Genomic DNA, 19,098 nt, shown 5'->3' with positions numbered 1-19,098 from the left:
CTTTGGGCTCGTATTTATGAATAATTCTTCTTCTTTATCTGGAGAAGTTTTGTGGAGCGCTGAATATATTGACTTTCGAGTCCCTCCATGAATTCCTTCCACTGTATTACGTTAGAGACTCTTTTGCCATAATGGATATATTTCTCCTCTTTTTATTTTCATACCAATATAGGTAAAGGATGGAGAGTAATAGCCAAATGGTAGCCAATTCCTTTTACTAAAATAATAAATTCTGTTTTCTCTCATCCATTTTGAAGTCTTCCAGTTTCATCTTGATTAAATATCGACTTTGGATTGAAAGGAGGAGGGCTCCTGGGAAATTGTAGAGGAGGAGGGCAGATGATTTTTGAAATATATTCAGGAGCATGTAACCGCAACTGCTCTTTGATAAGAAAACAACAGTTGAAGACCAGGAATAGTTATTTCGAAAACTGAGAGACAAATACACTGTTCGAAAAAAGTTAGAGGTTATCAGACACTCGCAACAGCTTTTTGAATGATTGTATTTCGTTTTCTGACGCAGTCATTGCAGAAATGATCCACTGAAGGAGAAATTTTTATGTATTTCATCAAGTGAGTATGTCAGAGCGTGAAAACTAATGGCTGAACAATTGGCTGTTCTAAAAAGTGTGGTCACTCCCGACTATGGCTGTTGTTTTGTTGACTGCGTTCCCTCCTTTTTATTTTTCATTGTTTACAATTTTATTTAAATAATTTTCGCTTATTTTTATTTAAATTATTATGTATATAAATGATTATTAAAATAGCAATAAGCAAAAATGAAAAATATTAGAAATACCAGTGTTTGAATGGTATAAGTGATTTAAAGAGGATGTTCGTGATGACCCAAGAAGTGAACGTCCGTGGGAAATTGAGGGAAGAGACCGTCGTTTGACCCTGAAAATGAAGGCTAATTAGTTAGATATGATTAAGAAGATGATTCTTCAAATCCAAAGTCGTCCTCTCAACATCGGGTTAAAAAAGACCTGAGATCCAATCACGTGAAGAGCTTTATTGGCCTTTATCACAACGTGGCTGAGTTAGTCGGTCTCAGGAGCGTGTAGCATGATTTTTCCTGCGGGAAACTCGGATTTTTCTCCCAGAAAACAGAAAATCGACGTCAGAATACACGCAATTTTCAGACATACCTGGAGCAACGTGGCCTTAGTTGCCGATGCTCCTAAAACCCCTACAACAACTTCAAATTCCGCATGAAGATTTGCGCCACACTGCCTCGCAGATGAGCAGGAGCAACAAGAGTGTCATTACAAGACTTTATCCGGACTTGTCAACACAATCCTAATTTCCTCGACTGTATTGTTCACTGAAGATGAGTGTTCTTTTTGTTGCACAAGTCCAGGAACCTTATTTCTACACTTCATACATATATTAGTGTCCAAAAGTTAAGTTACAGCAGTGTTTGTATTTTTCAAATCTTTGATCTAATCAAATAAACTCTTCAAAATCTGATTTTGCCATCTCAATCTTGTTTTTTTTTGGTATCATTTGTAGGATATACAATGAGAGTCGAAGTATTTAACAACGCATGATCCATGTGGTGACCTTTTCATACCGGAAGAAACGTGAAGTAGTTTCAAAGGTGTGCTTTCCACCATGGGGTGTAATTTTGCCAAGACAATGCCCAATAAGAATCAGGAGGCGAACAACACAGCCGCCATTCCCGATTCTGTGACCCCTGCACCACAAGATCCTCGGATGCCCCTAACAGTGAGACAAAGGTTTAGCATTTCGAAGTCGTGGAAAGCCATCGCTAGAGCGATGGAACCTACTGGAGTCAGCATGTTTGTAAGGTAAGTGGAATTTAAAAACCAAACTTATTACGTCTGATTGGTTAATTTTAGAGGTTGAACTATGATTGGATTGTAAATTTTTAAATTAGCAGCATATACTCGGAACTTGACATCCATTCTGTTGAGGGCTAAGGCTGGGTTATTGATATATAAAATAAATAGCAGTAGGTCCAGAACCGATCCCCCAAGGACTCCTAACATTTAGTTTGAAGGGACAGTAACCGTTAATTAAAACCTCGCAATGGTGGATCTTGAATGGGAAATTATCCCTCGTGGATAGCACACTTGCAAGGATAGCCATCCTCCCCAAACCAGGTGGAAAAGACCTGAGTTTGAGTCCTGTCTATGGAATTTTATTAGCCTTTTTCAAAACGTGGCTGAGTTAATCGGTCTCAGGTGATGATAGCATGGTTATTTCTCCCAGAAACTCGGGTTTTTCTTCCAGCAAACAGAAAATCGACCTCAGAACACACTCAATTTACAAACAATATACACGAAGCAATATGGCCTTAGTCGTTGATGCTTCTAAGAACCCTACAACAACAAGAGGGATTGATCAACGTTATATGAAGTGTGCTCAAAAAGCAGCCAGATCATGCTTGTTGTTCAAAGGTTAGACGATAGATAGTCCGAGGAGCAACTCTTTAGATACCTTTGGACACCACAAATGCAGGCTTTTCTGAGGGCTAAAGAGACTCTTGCTTGCTATCGGGTGGTGTACTTAAAGTGTCCAATCAGTGCAATTCAACAATGGATGAAATAAATAGTTTGATCAAATTTTCTCTCGATGGAGTAATGAAAATAGGTAATGATTAAGAATCAGTACACTCGGCGTTGATGGCAAGAGATAGTTCCCGCTCTATTATAACAGCCATTAAAGTAGAATTGCAGACCTCAGCATCGCACGTAGCGTGGGTCGTTTGTAATACAGCCGTAGCTCGCTAGTTACGGCATGAATTCGCTTTGTACGATCTATCAGCGGCAGATGCGTCGTCAGTCTTTGCATCAGACAAATGATCAGATGCACGGCTATCCATTGTCTCATTTTCTTCCAAAGTGATGGAGGACATTAAGGAAATTATGTAGATCTTGTAGCTTAATCCATTGGAACTAACAGAAGACAATTCATTTCTCTCTCTCTCTCTCTCTCTGATTGCGAGATCATTAAGGGAGGTTGAAGTTGTTATCTGTATTTCCTGGTGTACTCTGGGTATGGTAATTTCGAACATGACCTTAGTTTTTGCATAGCGTCAATGGTTTATCCCCAGAAATGAAAGAAAAGTAAATATTCAATAATATTAATTATTACACATGTAATAAATCTTTTCAGGTAAGTGGATGTTACCAATAAACCAAACTTTGTATAGCCAGTATATCCTCAACATCCACTTACCTCTTTGGGCTGAATAGGACACAGATTTTTCTTGAGTGAGCACAACTTATTACTTTTATGGGCTGATTGAAACAGGTTGCATTCGAAGGTACTGAACGAATTGTGAAATGTTCCTGTGAGAGTCATGCTGGATTTGTCTTCAGGTTTGATAACAGCGAAGATCTTGATGTGTTAGCATAGGACAAAATGGTTGGTTTATGAATGAGGAAGAAGGAAATTGAAGAAGGAAGAAGGACGTTGCATTTTCAAGGAGAGAGAATGGAATGCCATCGTATCCTGAAGAATTTGAATCTGGAAGAGAATTTATTTCCTTGTTAGCGGTTGAAGTATGTGGTACAGAGAAGAGATAGGTTGTCTTCACTTCTACTGGTAGTGACGGGGAGGACTAAATCTTGTTGCATGATCTAGCTTCCCTTTGTGGGTGAGGGAAACTGGGAATTGGTGACTGCGTCCAGAAATAAGGACCTTACCTTTCTGTAGGGTGTTCTGCAGGTAATTTTAACGGCATTAGATTTGGATTTATTGAATAACTGAATACCTTCTCCCTTGCATGAGAGAGGCAATCCGATCATGGGGCACGTTAGATTTCTTCTAGGTCTTGTTTAGTACAAGTTTATTGTGAAGAGCATCACTAAGATGAGGACTTCACCAGTGCTTAGAATAAGAATGGAGTTTGATTTTTAGTGGCTACATTCTGGGCAATGGAGTTGAGCCATTCTGTAAATAGGCTAGCAAGTTGAGGACAGCAGTTGATGGGCATATTTAGCATTTGGTGGATAGAGAAATGAAGATTATGGTGTACTTCTACTGAAATAATAAGTTTGAGGTGGATGCAAGTGGAAGCGAAAATGAGATCCAAGGTCTTTGACTCTCTGTTAGATTGGTCATTGTCAGTATGATGCCTGGAGCTGAAAGTTTAACCAGCAATAATTGCTAGTTAATGCTTTTGATTTTATTAATCAGTATTATTCATTAAAAAATTTAAAATAAACTCCATAATTATAAATTAACGTAATTAATTATTTTTCTTCATGTTCATTAAATAAACCACAATTTTCTTAATATTCAAAGTGGGCCTGTCCTATGTACGTGTACTGCCATCTATCGTTCATAGCACTAAACCAAACGTCTTCTGCTGATCAATAGAAGGTCCTTTACATATTTCACCAATTAAGGATTTTTGCATCTTATCACAACAACTCCATGACCTCAAAATCCTTCTTACAGAATAGACCAAGTTTCTTTTGTGTTCGCTACCCGACAAAGATAACGCAAACAATAAACACTTTCTGATGGCTTCCACTTGAAGAAAAAACAACAAAAAAAGTTGTTTTCCGCCTGGTGATGTCTGGTGATGCTCCACCATCACCAGACAATCGATTTAGGTGTTATCCGCTCGCTTGTGTACCATCTGCACTTAGTTCAAAGGGCCTGTTAGTGATATAGAAATGATGGAGCATTCACCACAGAAGTCAATGGCCTAGATATGGTCAGGAGAGACTCAACAGTTGCAGATCGCCATTAAAACAAACAGCGCCTTCTAGCGTAATTGGAATGCCACAACCATGTTAGACAAACGAATTAATTTTATTTGGGCAAGCGATATTTCTTGTGATTACAATTAAAATTAAGATTGTGGCTTATTTATATATTGTCCTTAAATTTGATTCAACTGACCTCTGAATTTCACCAAGCTGACAGCCTCAATCACCCAGAGGGAAAATTTAAAAATAGAAAAATTAAGTGCTAGGACCTCACATGAACTTTTTCAAACTGTCAGCCTCGTCTACCTGTGGAGGCAACTTGTTCCAGTAATCAATTCCTTTCCCTGTAATTCGAATTTATGTCTCCTAGTTCTGTAATTCTTTATAACACAAAATTCCTCCCTCATTCATTTTACTAATCCCTCTTAGAGTATCATAAACCTAAATCAGGTCCCCTCTAAATGTGTCTGGGTGCCAATCTCTGTAGCCGACATCATCAAAGTCTTTCCTCGTACGATCGTCTTTTTTCTCATCTACCATGTGAGTTGCGTCTTTGGTGGCTTTCAAGAAGCTCAACGTCTTTTCCAGATGAGGTCTCCAAAAATTGAACCCAGTGTTCCAAATGTGGTCTTACAATTTCCTGATGCAGTGGGACTATGATCTCCCCATCTGTACAGGATATTTTTTCATAAATCTTCAGTGGCACACCATGAGCTTTCCTGCCTGTATCGTAAGTCCCACAACTCTTTCTTCTACTTATCTTTTTAATTCAACCCCACCAAGTTCTCATCTATCCTAGAAGATGGCGATCTTCCTGTATTTTTTTGTCGTCATGGACATCTTCCCGTCACCCTCTGAACCGTTTGTGCCATTCGTACACGCATGGCTAATTCATGGTTTTGTCACCATACACTTTTCATAACATCTCCAACATTTCTGGACCAATTTTACAGAGTTCCATTAAAAAGAACCGGCCCTTGGGAGACCACACTTCTGACACAGCAATCTGAAGAATATGCATTAATCACAACCTTCCCCTCTGCCTTCTGCTCTGCAGCAGTAATTCCAACATGTTCCAGCTGATATGGTAACTTCGCAAACCTAAAATCGAAATAAACTATGATGAAATTTGACAAAATTAAACTATGACAGTGGTATCGTCACCATCCTCCTCACACCGGGTGGAAAAAGCTCGAGTTCGAATCCCGTCGATGATGCGAGGAACTTTAATGGGCTTTTTTCATCCGTGGCTGAGTTAGTCGCTCTCAGGCGTAGATAATAAGGTTTTATCCCCCCAGACATTGGGGTTTTTCAGTCCAGCATTAAATTATTGGTAACCATAATATAATAATTTTAAAAAATTAAATTGAGCTTGAGAATACCATTTCTATCTAAATACTCCTTAATCATTGCCTCTAAGACTTTTCCTACCACTGAACTAAGAATAACCGGACTGTAGTTACCGACTTCATTCTTAAATCAGCCTTCACGTATTGGCAATACGTTGGCAATTCTTCAAACTAAAGGAATCTCTCCGGGGTCCAATCAAGCCCTCTGGCTACCTATTTTTCCAATCCCATTTATTCCAATGAACGTGGGGTAGATTGAAGTCGCCCATAACAAGACTGCACACTTCTTTGTCCATTCCATGTGCATGTAGAGATTCGTCAGCTGATGAGAGTCTATAAAACCCCGACAACAACAACAACTCTAAAATAAGTATTTGCTCATCGACAACATTAGCCTGGTTATCTAAGACTGTCCCGTATCCATTGCGCATGGGTCGAATCTGATTTGTTCCTTTATTCTTTGTATTCATACATAAATACATTTATTTATATACATAAATAAATGGCTGCCAGGGGCAAACGTTGATGACGCTGTAGAGCAGATATCTTTTAAGGGCACAAAAGGTTGTTCTACACGTTGGAACTAATGACATTAAGAGTAAGAGATCTACAGATTTCCTCAACAAGTACAGGGCAATGTTGAAAACAAGTCGCGCGTTTAGGGTTCAATGTGAAAGTGTCTGCAATTCTGCCCAGACACGATAGGAGGGAGTATATGATGAGGGCCCTGCCCATCAGTTCAGCCCTGGGAAGATTGTGCAAGGCTCAAGGGGTAGAATTTTTTTCAGCCTGGACTGTACTTGTTAACAGGAGAGACTGCTTCTACAGGGATGGGATACGCTTAAACAGAAAGGGTGCAAGAATATTTGCTGATGCTTTCGAGGCAGTGTTAGGGTCGGAAAACTGGTAGCCTTGGGGGATACAAGGACTAATAGATTAACAGTAGCCACTGGCAGGAGTGAAAGTGATTCTTGCACTGCTTCTATTGGAATGAGCAGAAGCCTGGAAAACAAGATGCAGGATACTTCAGAGACTGCTGGGAGTCATTGCGGTACAAGTAAACACATGGGTTGTGTTAGGGTAACTAAGAGTAGAAACAGGTGCATGTATACTTGCAGGTACACCAATGCTAGGAGTATAGTTGATAAATTTCATGAGCTTGAAGTGCTAGTGAAGACATCAAAGGCAGATATTGTTGTGATATCAGAGACATGGTGTCACACAGATATAAGGGATGCAGAACTGGAATTTGGGGAGTACAACGTCTACAGAAAGGATAGACAGGATAGGAAGGGAGGAGGGGTTATGCTATTAGTTAAGAAACACATAAAATCTAACGAAGTGTATCCAATTGATGTTAGTGGACAATGCAGTGTTGAGGCTGTTTAATGTGACATAAGCACTCGGAAAGGAAAAATGAGAGTAGGAGTGCGTTATAGGCCTGATGAGTATAATGAGCGATAGTGCAGAGAAATAGGGTGGGCCAGTAAATCAGTGTGTCTTTTAATGCGAGATTTTAACTTTCCATATATTGACTGAAACTTGTGTCTGGTCACTCGCCATTAGCACGACTTTTGTGGATTTATTGGATGATTGTTTTCTACATCAGCATGAGCGGGAGGCAGCTAGAGGAAGTAATACTCCTGATTTGATTATCAGTAGTGATTCTTCATTAGCATTAGCATTAGTAGAGGCATTTGATGCAAGAAAGCAAGCTTATGCAGCATCAGCCAAAAAAAAAAACCCACTTCCACTTCACCTCTCTGTTCATTCAAAATACCTGTCCAACTGAGCCTTAAACTTATTTAGGCTATCAACCTCCACCACAAGGGATGGAAGTCTGTTCCACCAACCAACCACCCGCTGGCTAAAGGCAAATTTCCGCACGTCTATCCTACATCTGTCTTTCCTCAATTTGAATTTATGCCCTCTCAGGTGATTATTCTGAGCTAGAGGAAGAATCCCATCAGCATTGAGCATGCTCAAACCATTCAAGGCTTTATACACCTCAGTGAGATCACCTCGCTGGTGCCTAGTCTCCAGACACTGTAATTTGCAAAACTTAAGCCTTTATTCGTAAGAGCACCCCTTTGTTCCATTCACTAATCTTGTTGCCCTTCTCTGTACTCGTTCCAGCAGCTCTACATCCTTCTTGAAATGAGGCCTCCAGACCTGTATACAGTACTCTAGGTGTGGCCTGACCATTGACTTATACAATGGAATAATCACCTCCTTATCCCTGCTGGAAAAATTCCTGTATATCATTGACAATACTCCATGAGCTACTCTTGCAGCCCGTCTGCACTGCTCAGAGAACTTCATATCTGCCTGCACAATCACCCCCAAGTCCCTTTCATTCTCTACCACTTGTCAGTGTAGTACCACACAGTTGATACGTTGCTCTGGGGTTGCTGTTTCCCATGTGTAGTACTTTACATTTGTCAATGTTAAACTTCATTTGCCACCTCTCAGCCCATCTGCTCAACCTTTCCAGATCCTGTTGCAGCAGCATAGTGTCAATAGTGTCCTTGACAACTCTGCCTACCTTTGTATCATCTGCAAACTTCGACATTAAGCTTGATATATCACATCAATATCATTTATAAATACAGAAAACAATAATGGACCCAACACTGAATCCTGAGGGACTCCACTAATAACATTAGTTCCACAATGAGCAGTGTCCATTGATTACCACTCTCTTTCTTCTCCCCCTCAACCACTCCTTTATCCATAGCAGTAATTTGCCTCCAATTTGTGCAGCAGTCTTCCATGTGCAACAGTATCAAAAGCCTTTCTAAGATCAAAATATATAATATCAAAGTTATTCCCTGCATCCAGTTCTTTTGTGACTGCATCATAGTATCCAATCAAATTGGTCAGGCAAGACTTCCCCTTAAGAAATCCATGCTGTGTCCGAGCTATAACTGAAATCTTGTATAGATGATCCTGCAGTGCTTCTTTAACCAGTGCCTCCATTAATTTTCCTGGAACAGAAGTTAAGCTCACAGGTCTATAATTACTTGTGTCAGCCTTTGATCCTCCTTTGTGAATTGGGGTTACATTTGCACATCTCCAGTCCATGGGTACCTCCCCTGAGTCCAAGGAAGCTCTCATAATTATGGCTAAGGGTTTGCTTACTTCCTTTGCTGCCTCCTTTAATATAACTGGATAGATCCCATCCACCCCGGGTGCCTTTCTTGTGTTTATCTTCAACAGTTTCTCCTCCACTTTACTCCCAGTTATTTCAAGATTCTGTAGCTTACTGCTAGAGTTGAATACACCTCTGGCATTCCCCTCGCTGAATAACTCTTCATGTGTGAATGTCGATGCGAAATATTCATTTAGTTTGTTGGCTACCTGAGCAGGATCATCAACACTTGACCCATCAATATCAAGTGGACCAATCTGATTCACCCCTTCCTTCTAGAGTTTACATAAGTAAAGAACTCTTTGCTGTTTGTCTTGGCGTTCCTTGCCAAGGATTTCTCGTAATCTGCCTTCGCCTGCCTAACCTCCTTTGTAACTTGGTTGCATATCAACTTGTATCCATCATAGGCTTCTGTGTCATGTGTTAATTTGTAAGTATCCCATGCATTTTTCTTCTCTGCCATATGCCTCATCAGTTCATCGGACATCCATTTAGGCCTAAACCTTGAACAATATTTCTTAGTTGGTATGTAAAGCCTAGTAGCTTCCAAGATAAGTTCTTTGAATGCTTCCCATTTTGCATTTGCTGTTGGTAACATCATCAGTCAGTTGGTCCCACTGTATAGAATTTAAATACTGTCTCAGACCATCGTAGTCGCCTTTACGGAAGCAATAACCCTTCCCTTTACCCCTGATGGCAGTTACCTCTTTGAGTAAATCCCACTTCAGCACACTGTGATCACTGCCACCTAGTGATTCATTGATCTGAAGATTCTTAATGCATGAAGAATCACTGCTGATAATTAAATCAAGAGTATTCCTCCCTCTAGTTGCCTCCCGAACATGCTGATGTAGAAAACAATCATCCAATAAATCCACAAAAGCCCTGCTAGTGTGTTAATCTGGGAAAGACTCTCTGATTTACTGGTCCACTCTATTTCCCTGTACAGTTCCTTATTATACTCATCAGAGTCATTAGGCCTGTAGCACACTCCTACTTTCAACTTTGATCTCCCAATGCTTATGTCACACCAAACTGACTCGACACTGCACTGTCCAGCGATGTCCACTGGCTTCACTTCCTTGCATTTTATGTATTTCTTAACTAATAGCATAACCCCTCCTCCCAGTCTATCCTTTCTGTAGACGTTGTACTCCCCAAATTCCAGTTCTGCATCCCTTATATCTGTGTGACACCACGTCTCTGATATCCCAACAGTATCTGGCTTTGATGTTTTGAGCAATACCTCAAATTCATCAAATTTATTTACTAAACTCCTAGCATTGGTGTACACGCAAGTATACATGCACCTATTTCTATTCTTAGCTACCCTAACACAACCCATGTGTTTACTTGTACCGCAATGACTTCTAGTAGTCTCTGAAATATCCTGCATCTTGTTTTTCAGGCTTCTGCTCATTCCCATAGAAGCAGTTCAGGAATCTCTTTCACCTCTGCCAGTGGCTACAGTTAAATCTATTCGTCTTTGTCTCCCCCCAAGCTAGTAGTTTTCCGACCCACCTAACACTGCCTCGATAGCATCAGCAAATATTCTTGCACCCTTTCTATTTAAGTGTATCCCATCCCTGTAGAAGCAATCTCTCCTGTTAACAAGCACAGTCCAGGCTGAAAAAAATTCTACCCCTTGAGCCTTGCACAATATTTCCAGGGCCGAATTGATCAACAAGGCTGTCCTCATACACTCCTTCCTATCGAGTCTTGGCAGAATTGCAGACACTTTCAAATTCAACCCTAATTCACGGCTTTTTTCATCAGTGACCTGTACTTGTTAAGCAATTCCGCCGGTCTCCTACTCTTAATATCAGGCGCGCGGGTGCATAAGTACACGTGCCTTGAGTGACCGGGGTTCAAGCCCTTGACTGCTGAATACGGTGCTGTTTCTTTTATTCTATCTATCTTGTGAACTCCTCTAACCGTTTGGTCGTCCCGGAGTATAAACAGAAAATTTATTTATATCACCTTTTGTGCCCTTAAAAGCCCTTCATGCATTAAGAATTTGCAGATAAAAGAACCACTGGGTGAAAGTGATCACAATATACTAATGTAAGAATTACTTAAAGAGGTAACTACCATCATGGCCAAAGGGGAAGGTTTTTGCTTTCGTAAAGGTGACCACAGAGGTTTGGTGTTAGGTCCACTGTTGTTTTGTATATTTATCAATGATATTGATGAAGGTATATCAGGCTTAATGTCGAAGTTTGCAGATGATACAAAGGTTGGCAGGGTTGTTAATGACAGTAATGGCAGTGTGCTACTGCAACAGGATCTAGATAATTTGGGCATAAAGTCAGAAAAGAGGCAACTGGAGTTTAACATTCACAAATGTAAAGTAGTGCACATGGACAGCAATAACTGAAGAGAAACATACCAACTGTGTGGTACTACACTCAGGGGAGTAGAAAGTGAAAAAGACCTGGGGGACAATTGTGCAGTCAAATATGAAGTTCGCTGAGAAGTGCAGACGGGCTGGCAGGGCAAGTCATGGAGCCCTGTGAATGATATATACGAATTTTGCAAGCAGGGACAGGGAGGTGATTATCCCTTTATACAAGGCAACGTTATACAAGACAATGGTCAGGCCACACCTAGAGTACTGTATACAGGTCTGGAGGCCTCATTTCAAGAAGGATGTAGAGCTGCTGGAACGAGTACAGAGAAGGGCAACAAGATTAGTGAATGGAACAAAGGGGTGCTCTTACGAATAAAGGCTTAAGTTTTGCAAATTACAGTGTCTGGAGACTAGGCACCAGCGAGGTGATCTCACTGAGGTGTATAAAGCCTTGAATGGTTTGAGCATGCTCAATGCTGATGGGATTCTTCCTCTAGCTCAGAATAATCACCTGAGAGGGCATAAATTCAAATTGAGGAAAGACAGATGTAGGATAGACGTGCGGAAATTTGCCTTTAGCCAGCGGGTGGTTGGTTGGTGGAACCGACTTCCATCCTTTGTTGTGGAAATTGATAGCCTAAATAAATTTAAGGCTGAGCTGGCCAGGCATTTGGAACGAATGGAGGGATGAAGTGAGAGTTTTTTTTTTTTTTTTTGTTTTTTTGGCTGATGCTGCATAAGCTTGCTTTCTTGCATCAAATGCCTCTACTAATTCTAATACTAATGCTAAAATGTCTATAAAACACTTCTCATCGTCCATTCTTTGCAATCGTAGAGATTTTTAGAAAGTCTTTCCCAACCTAACCTGTTTTGTGATTTTAGTACAGATCCAGCAATAGCTATCATAGAGTTCACTACTTTGCATCGCTGTAACTTTCCCATCTCATGTTTTTCTGCTTTTCTAAACTAGCCAGCACCATATCCATCCATCTGGGCATTCTCTCCGTGCTGTATATATGTGTAAGAATGGACAAGTCTGTGATACTGGTGAAGGCTCAAATTTGGGAGCGGCTAATATAAGATTGTAGTTCGCACACGTGGCGATCACTTTTTGAGTGTCGACATCGAGATGTTTCCGACTTCGAACGTGAAATGATTCTGGAGACAAAATGTGCAGATGCCAGTATCTCGACAACAGCCAACATGGTTTAGTGCTCCCATTCTCTGGTGTCATGAATGTACTGTGGCTGGCACAACGGCGGTCGAACAATCAGACAAAGGTCAAACGTGGAACATCCATGTGTGGTGGACGCCCGTGGTGAGCGTCGAGTGTTTATCTGGTAACAAAGCAGTGGGGCAGCAGGGTGGCCCAGCTAGCCACGCAGTATAATGTAGGATTATGAATACCAATATCTACATGGAGTATGCGCCAGATGTTAGCTCGCAGACAGTGGCCGATGTCCTCACGGTGATCCATGCTCACTGCGAGACACAAGAAACTATGTCAGCATCAACGCCGAACCACCGAAATGTAGAAATCTGTTGCCTGGTCTGATGAATCCTATTTCCAACTCTAGCATGCTCATAGGCATGTTCATATTTTCAGAAAACACGAGTCCATGAGACACCCAGAAGCACTGTTGGTATTCAGCAAGCTGGAGGCGACTTTGTTATGGTTGGGGACCAGTTTTCGTGGAACGCCCTGGCGAGTTCCAACTGCTAGATCGGAACACCTACGTTTATATTGCCGACCAAGTACTCCTCTTCATGATGAAGGGATATCCATACAACTTCGGCGTCTATTAACAAGGCAACACGCTATGCCCAAAGGCCATCAGGTTGCTATCTGATTTCAGGAACTTGACAATGAATTCTCCGTCCTCCCATGGTCCCTCAACTCATCCGATCTGGATCCAGTTTAGCATGTTTGGGACCTACTGAAAAAGGACTATACAAGGCTACACCTTGTGTAGTCCATGCCATCTGTCTACATTACAAGCAGAAGGTGGCCGCACGAGATATTAGGTAGGCGCTCCAAATGCAAAGCCAACCCATGGTTCCTCAGACTATTTCTTTAAAGATGTTATACAAAAATGTAAAAAAAAAAAGTTATGGGACGTTATTTTGTTGTTGTTGTTGTTGTTGTGTTTTAGGAGCATCAGCCACTAAGGCCATATTTCTCTGTATATATTGTCTATTCCGAAGTCGATTTTCTGTTTGCTGGACAAAAAAGCCGAGTGGCTGGGAGAAAAAAACCATGCTACCTTTGCCTGAGACCGACTAACTCGGCCACCTGTTAAAATGGTCCATAAAAATTCCTCACGTCATCGATGGAACTCGATCTCAGGTTTTTACCACCCCGTGGGGGAAGGATGTCCATCCTACCAATGGAACATTATCCTTTGTTGTTGACAGTTTTGCACAAACATCGATTTCCCCTTTCTGATTATTTTAAATTTGTATGTTTATTTTTTTGTTACTGCAGGTTATTCCAAGACCATGAAGATATGCTGGACCTGTTTGAAAAATTCCGGAATCTCAGGACAAAAGAATCCCAGAGCGAAAGCCTTGAGTTGGCAGAACACGCATCTCTAGTCATGTCCACCTTAGATGAAAGCATCATGTCATTGGATAACGTTGATTACTGCATTGATTATCTGCACAATGTGGGGAAGATGCATAGAAAAGTGGCAGGTTTCAAGAGCGAATACTTCTGGGTATGTTAGATTCTTTGTTAATAATGCGCTACACGCAGACGCAAAGCGATATGTGCCCTCAACACCCACCTATTTCAAAATAAAAACATTTAAAATAAAAGTGCGAAAATAACTGAATATTCAGTGTCCAATGAGAATGTTTTTGCTTCATCAGTAATTTCGACTCCAACTGCATTGACGCTAAGCTTTATGGGTATGAGAGAAAGAGAGAGAGAGAGAGAGAGAGAGAGAGAGAGAGAGAGCATGTTGGAGTTATCGTACAATGTTCTGTAATCAATAGCTCAATGTGCCACCTGCTCTAAGTACCGGATATTGATACTACAACAACATCTGTCCTCTCCATGGAAACATGTGGAATGCGAACTGTCTATATAGTGGAAACCTCGAATACAGAGGGCGGTCTACAATTTGTTTTGGCCGATATTGAGGGGGGTTTCGGGCACAATGGGGGATTAATCAGAGATAAAGGCTTTTAATGAAAATGCTTTCATTACTCCAGATACACCAGTTCCATTTACACACAGATAGTATTCATTTAAACGAGGAGTAATTTCCAACTTCACGAGTTGCGTTTGCATTGCACTACTTCAGATAGTCGCCTCAGTATTGCACTACGCACTTTAAATAAAAAGCATTGCTCCAAAAAGGGTTCAACCTAGGTCTTTTCTATCCGGTGGGTGGAACATGGTGAGTATTACCACTTGTTATCCGATAGGACATTTTGGGGAGTTACAAAAAGGGCTTAATTGGAACTATAAAATATGAAGTTGATCTTACCGGCCCTCTTTCAAAGACCTTAAGATACTAAGACCGCCTTACCACCCACCGAATAAATAAATTACCTGCAGAAAACAGTTTTAAAATTGACGACAAACTCTTGGATCGACTTTAGTCTCCATGGTAACAGCAAGAAAAATTTTCTCACGCTAAGCTGTTTGGAGGAAGAGAAGGATGTAGTTTAGACGTCCTTGTAAATGAAAAGTGCACCCAGCAGACGGGCAAATCGAACCAGACACGAATTATCTACTCCAAACATCTTTATTCATTTCGTAATGGAACAGCGTTGTGTCAGAACATTGAAGTGTGTTTTGTTTATCGAAATAAACTGTGACAGTTCGGATTCAGAAAACCCTTTGTTTGAGATGACAGTCTTGACTTGGAGTATAAATCCCAACGAATGTTTCTATTCGCGATGGTTCTATTGCAACAATAACAATATGTCGGCCATGATTATTCGCTTTTCAGCAGTTTGTGTTTTGAAACCACTCCATCATCGACCTCATCTGTAACCAGGAAACACTTTAAACTTCATTGTCGATTGTACTTGGAATAAGACACGCGTGTTCATTGAGATGGAAAAATTCGTGGTACTTATCTATGAAATAAAAGTTCGATCGATTTAAAAGAAAAGAAGTCATTTGAACTTATTACTCACTATAACTAGATTGATCAATGCAAAGCCTTGGATTTGAAGGAATCTATTTATTTAAAGTTTATTTCTTTCGAATTTGAGAGCCTCCAAATAATTCGGTATTGCCGATTGCCACGATGAAATCGATACCATATGTGAGCCTTCCCTGTTGGTAACTTTGGGAACTATAACTTCGCTTTACAATGTACTAAATACGGTATTATATTGTCCACATTTCTTTTAGTGTGACTCAAAGAGAATCTGCAGACAGCAGTGACCAATTATCTCAAATTGGTCCTCAACTCCAACAGGGATCTCAGAAGTTTCTAAATTCTGTACAGTGGGATCACCTGATGGTGTTATCAATGTTGAATTCTTAATGAGAAGCCTTCAGGGACTTCATCCTGGAGGCGACTATCATTCAAACTAAGAAATACTGTTCAAGATTCAGACCTAAATGGATGTCAGATGAACTAATGACACTTATGGCAGAGAAGAAAAATGCAGGGGATATTTAAATTATCAGGTGACAGAGAAGCCTTTGGCAGATATAAGTTGGTCTCTAATCAAGTCACAAAGTAGGCAGGCGAAGGCAGATTTCGATAAATCTTTGGAAAAGGATGCAAAGAAACGCAGCAAAGAGTTCTTTACTTATGTAAACTCTAGAAGGAAAGGGATGGATCAGATTGGTCCACTGGATATTGATGGTTTAACAGTTGAGGATCCTGCTCAGGCGGCTAACAATCTAAACGAGCATTTTGCATCTACATTCACACATGAGGAGTTATTCAATGAGGGGAGTGCCAGAAGTTTATCAAACTCTAACAGGGAGCTAAGTGATTTTCTAATAATTGAGAGTAAAGTGGAGGAGAAATTGTCGAAGTTAAACATGAAAAAGGCACACGGGGTAAATGGGATCTATCCGTTATGTTAAAGGAGGCAGCAAAGGAAGCAAGCAAACCCTTAGCCATAATTAGGGAACTATAACTTCCTTGGACTCAGGGGGAGATCTCCATGGACTGGAGGTGTGCAAATGTATCACCAACTCAAAATGGGGGTTCAATAGGTGACATTGGTAGCTATAGACCTGTTAGTTTAACTTGTGTTCCGGGGAAAATAATGGAATCACTGGTTACAGAAGCATTGCAGGATCATCTAGACAAGACTGCAGTAATAATTAAGACACAGCATGGGTTTGTTAAGGGGAAATCTTTTCTGACCAATTTGATTAGATATTATGATGTGGTCACAAAGGAACTGGATGCAAAAAATAATTTTGAAATCATGTACTTGGATTTCAGGAAAGCTTTTTGATACTTTTGCACATGGAAGACTACTGCACAAATTGGGGAGGTATGGCATTAAGTGTAATTTGCTACGATCGACAAAGGGAAGGTTTAGTGGAAGACGACAGAGACTGGTAATCAATGGATACTGTTCTTCGTGGACAAATGTTATTAGTGGAGTTCCTCAGGGTTCGGTGTTGGGCCCACAGTTGTTTTGTGTATATCAGGATTAATGTCCACCTTTGCAGATGATACAAAGGTTGGCAGGGTTGTTAACGACAATAACGGCAGTATGCTACTCCGACTGGATATAGGTAAGTTGGGCAAATGGGGTGAGATGTGGCAACTGAAGTTTAACATGCCCAAATGCAAAGTACTGCATATGGGTAGCAATAACCGAAGAGAAACGTACCAACTATGTAGGATACTACACTCAGGGTAGTGGAGAATGAAAAAGACCTGGGGGTAATTGTGCAGTCAAATATGAAGTTCTCTGAGCAGTGCAGAAGAGCTACCCTGGCAGGTAATGGAGTCTTGTCAAAGATATGTAGGAATTTTGCTAGCACCAACAGGGAAGTGATTATCCCGCAGTACAATTAGAGTACTGTGTACAGTTCTGGAGGCCTCATTTTAGGAAGAATATAGGGTTGCTAGAACGAGTACAAAGAAAGGCAACAAGATTGGTGAGGGGAACAAAAGGGTGCTCTTACCAAGAAAGGTTTAGGTTTTGCAAATTGCAGCGCCTAGAGGTAGGCACCTCCGAGGTGTATAAAGCCTTGAATGGGTTGAGCAAGCTGAATGCTGATGGGATTCTTCCTCTTGCTCAGATTAAGAAGCTGAGGGGGCACAGTTTCAAATTTAGGAAAGACAGTTGTAGAATAGATGTGGAGAAGTTTGCCTTTAGCCTGCGGGTGGTTGATTGGTGGAACAATCTTCCATCTTTTGTTGTGGAAGTTGATAGCGTAAAGAAATTTAAGGCTGAGGTGGACAGGCATTTGGAACGAATGGAGCGTGCGAAATGGGAGGGTTTTTTTTTTTTTTTTTTGACTGATGCTGCATAAGCTTGCTCTCTTGCATCGTATGCCTCTACTAATGCTAATGCTAAAAATGCTAATTCTGTAAATAAAATCGTGTAAATAAAAACAGCGACCTGGCCAACCCTTCCAGACCCATCTCAATAAATAAGGGCAACATCCTCCCAATGGATTGTTCAACATTCTAATGAATTTCCAGGAAGCGTGGTGTTTTTTCCAGCCTGGGAGAAACACCTCAGATTGTTTTACTACATTGCCACGTAAAAGGTTTTATCACCTAAAACCCAACAACGTTGTTGGGTTTTAGGTGCATCAGCAACTTGGATCGTATTGCGCCATATATAATAAGTCTATAAATGTGGGTGTTCTGTGGTTGGTTTGCTGGACGAAAAACCCGAGTTTCCCTGAGAAAAAACCATGCCACCGTCACCTCATACCAGCTAACACATCCATGTTGTGAAATTCACCCATAAACGCTCTTCGTGTCGTTGTCGGGATTCCAACTCATGTACTTTCTGTCTGCTGTGGGGAGCACTGTGATTATACCAACTGTGTTGCTCATGGGAACTTTGCTGCATTGGTGGTATTATCGTAAATTATATTAGTATCTGGTTGGGACAATGTTGGGGTCCCAGAAGAAAAGCTTTGATTATTAGGATTCATGAGTGGGTGTTTTTTTTTTTTTTTTTTTTTGGTTCGGTTCTCGGGCACCCTCCCCCCCCCCCTTCACCACCGGGACCATATGAGACGCCGCCCACTACCCGGCAAGCAATAAATGTACTCAGTTGTGGGACACCAGTGCTACCCAGACACCATATTAACATCGTCACCAGGCTGAATCCTGTCCCTCATACCATGAGGGTACAGGCATGGCATTGACATGGTTGACCCTTGCAGGTGAACTCACAAGCCGGTTGATCCTGGGCGTGCCATCCCAAGACCATCCTTCTTATCGAAGCAAGGGCCAAAGTGGTATGTTGAAGCTGGACCCCTCAACCATCAGATCCCCCTTTCCAAGTCTGGGCATTTGGCACAGTAGTATCGTCACCGTCTTCTCCACACCGGGTGGAAAGGCCCGGGTTCGAATTCCGTCGATGACGCAAGGAACTTTA

At 41.1% G+C, this 19,098-nt stretch overlaps 1 protein-coding gene across 2 annotated transcripts in view; it reads left to right on the top strand.

Annotated features, from left to right (window-relative positions):
* LOC150084966 (neuroglobin-1-like) overlaps positions 1–19,098 on the top strand; it is an 83,457-nt gene that overhangs the window by 50,118 nt on the left and 14,241 nt on the right. For both annotated transcript variants that reach the window (XM_090376725.1, XM_090376726.1), the window contains exons 2-3: positions 1,513–1,811; positions 14,024–14,255. In XM_090376725.1, the coding sequence (XP_090232851.1) occupies positions 1,615–1,811; positions 14,024–14,255 (429 nt within the window). In that variant the 5' untranslated portion in view covers positions 1,513–1,614. The remainder of the gene's footprint in view (positions 1–1,512; positions 1,812–14,023; positions 14,256–19,098) is intronic.

The sequence above is a fragment of the Mastigoproctus giganteus genome, chromosome 6, assembly GCF_048544385.1.
Source record: "Mastigoproctus giganteus isolate SK-2022 chromosome 6, ASM4854438v1, whole genome shotgun sequence".
Lineage (NCBI taxonomy): Eukaryota > Metazoa > Arthropoda > Arachnida > Uropygi > Thelyphonidae > Mastigoproctus > Mastigoproctus giganteus.
This window is presented reverse-complemented; position numbering and strand designations above follow the sequence as displayed.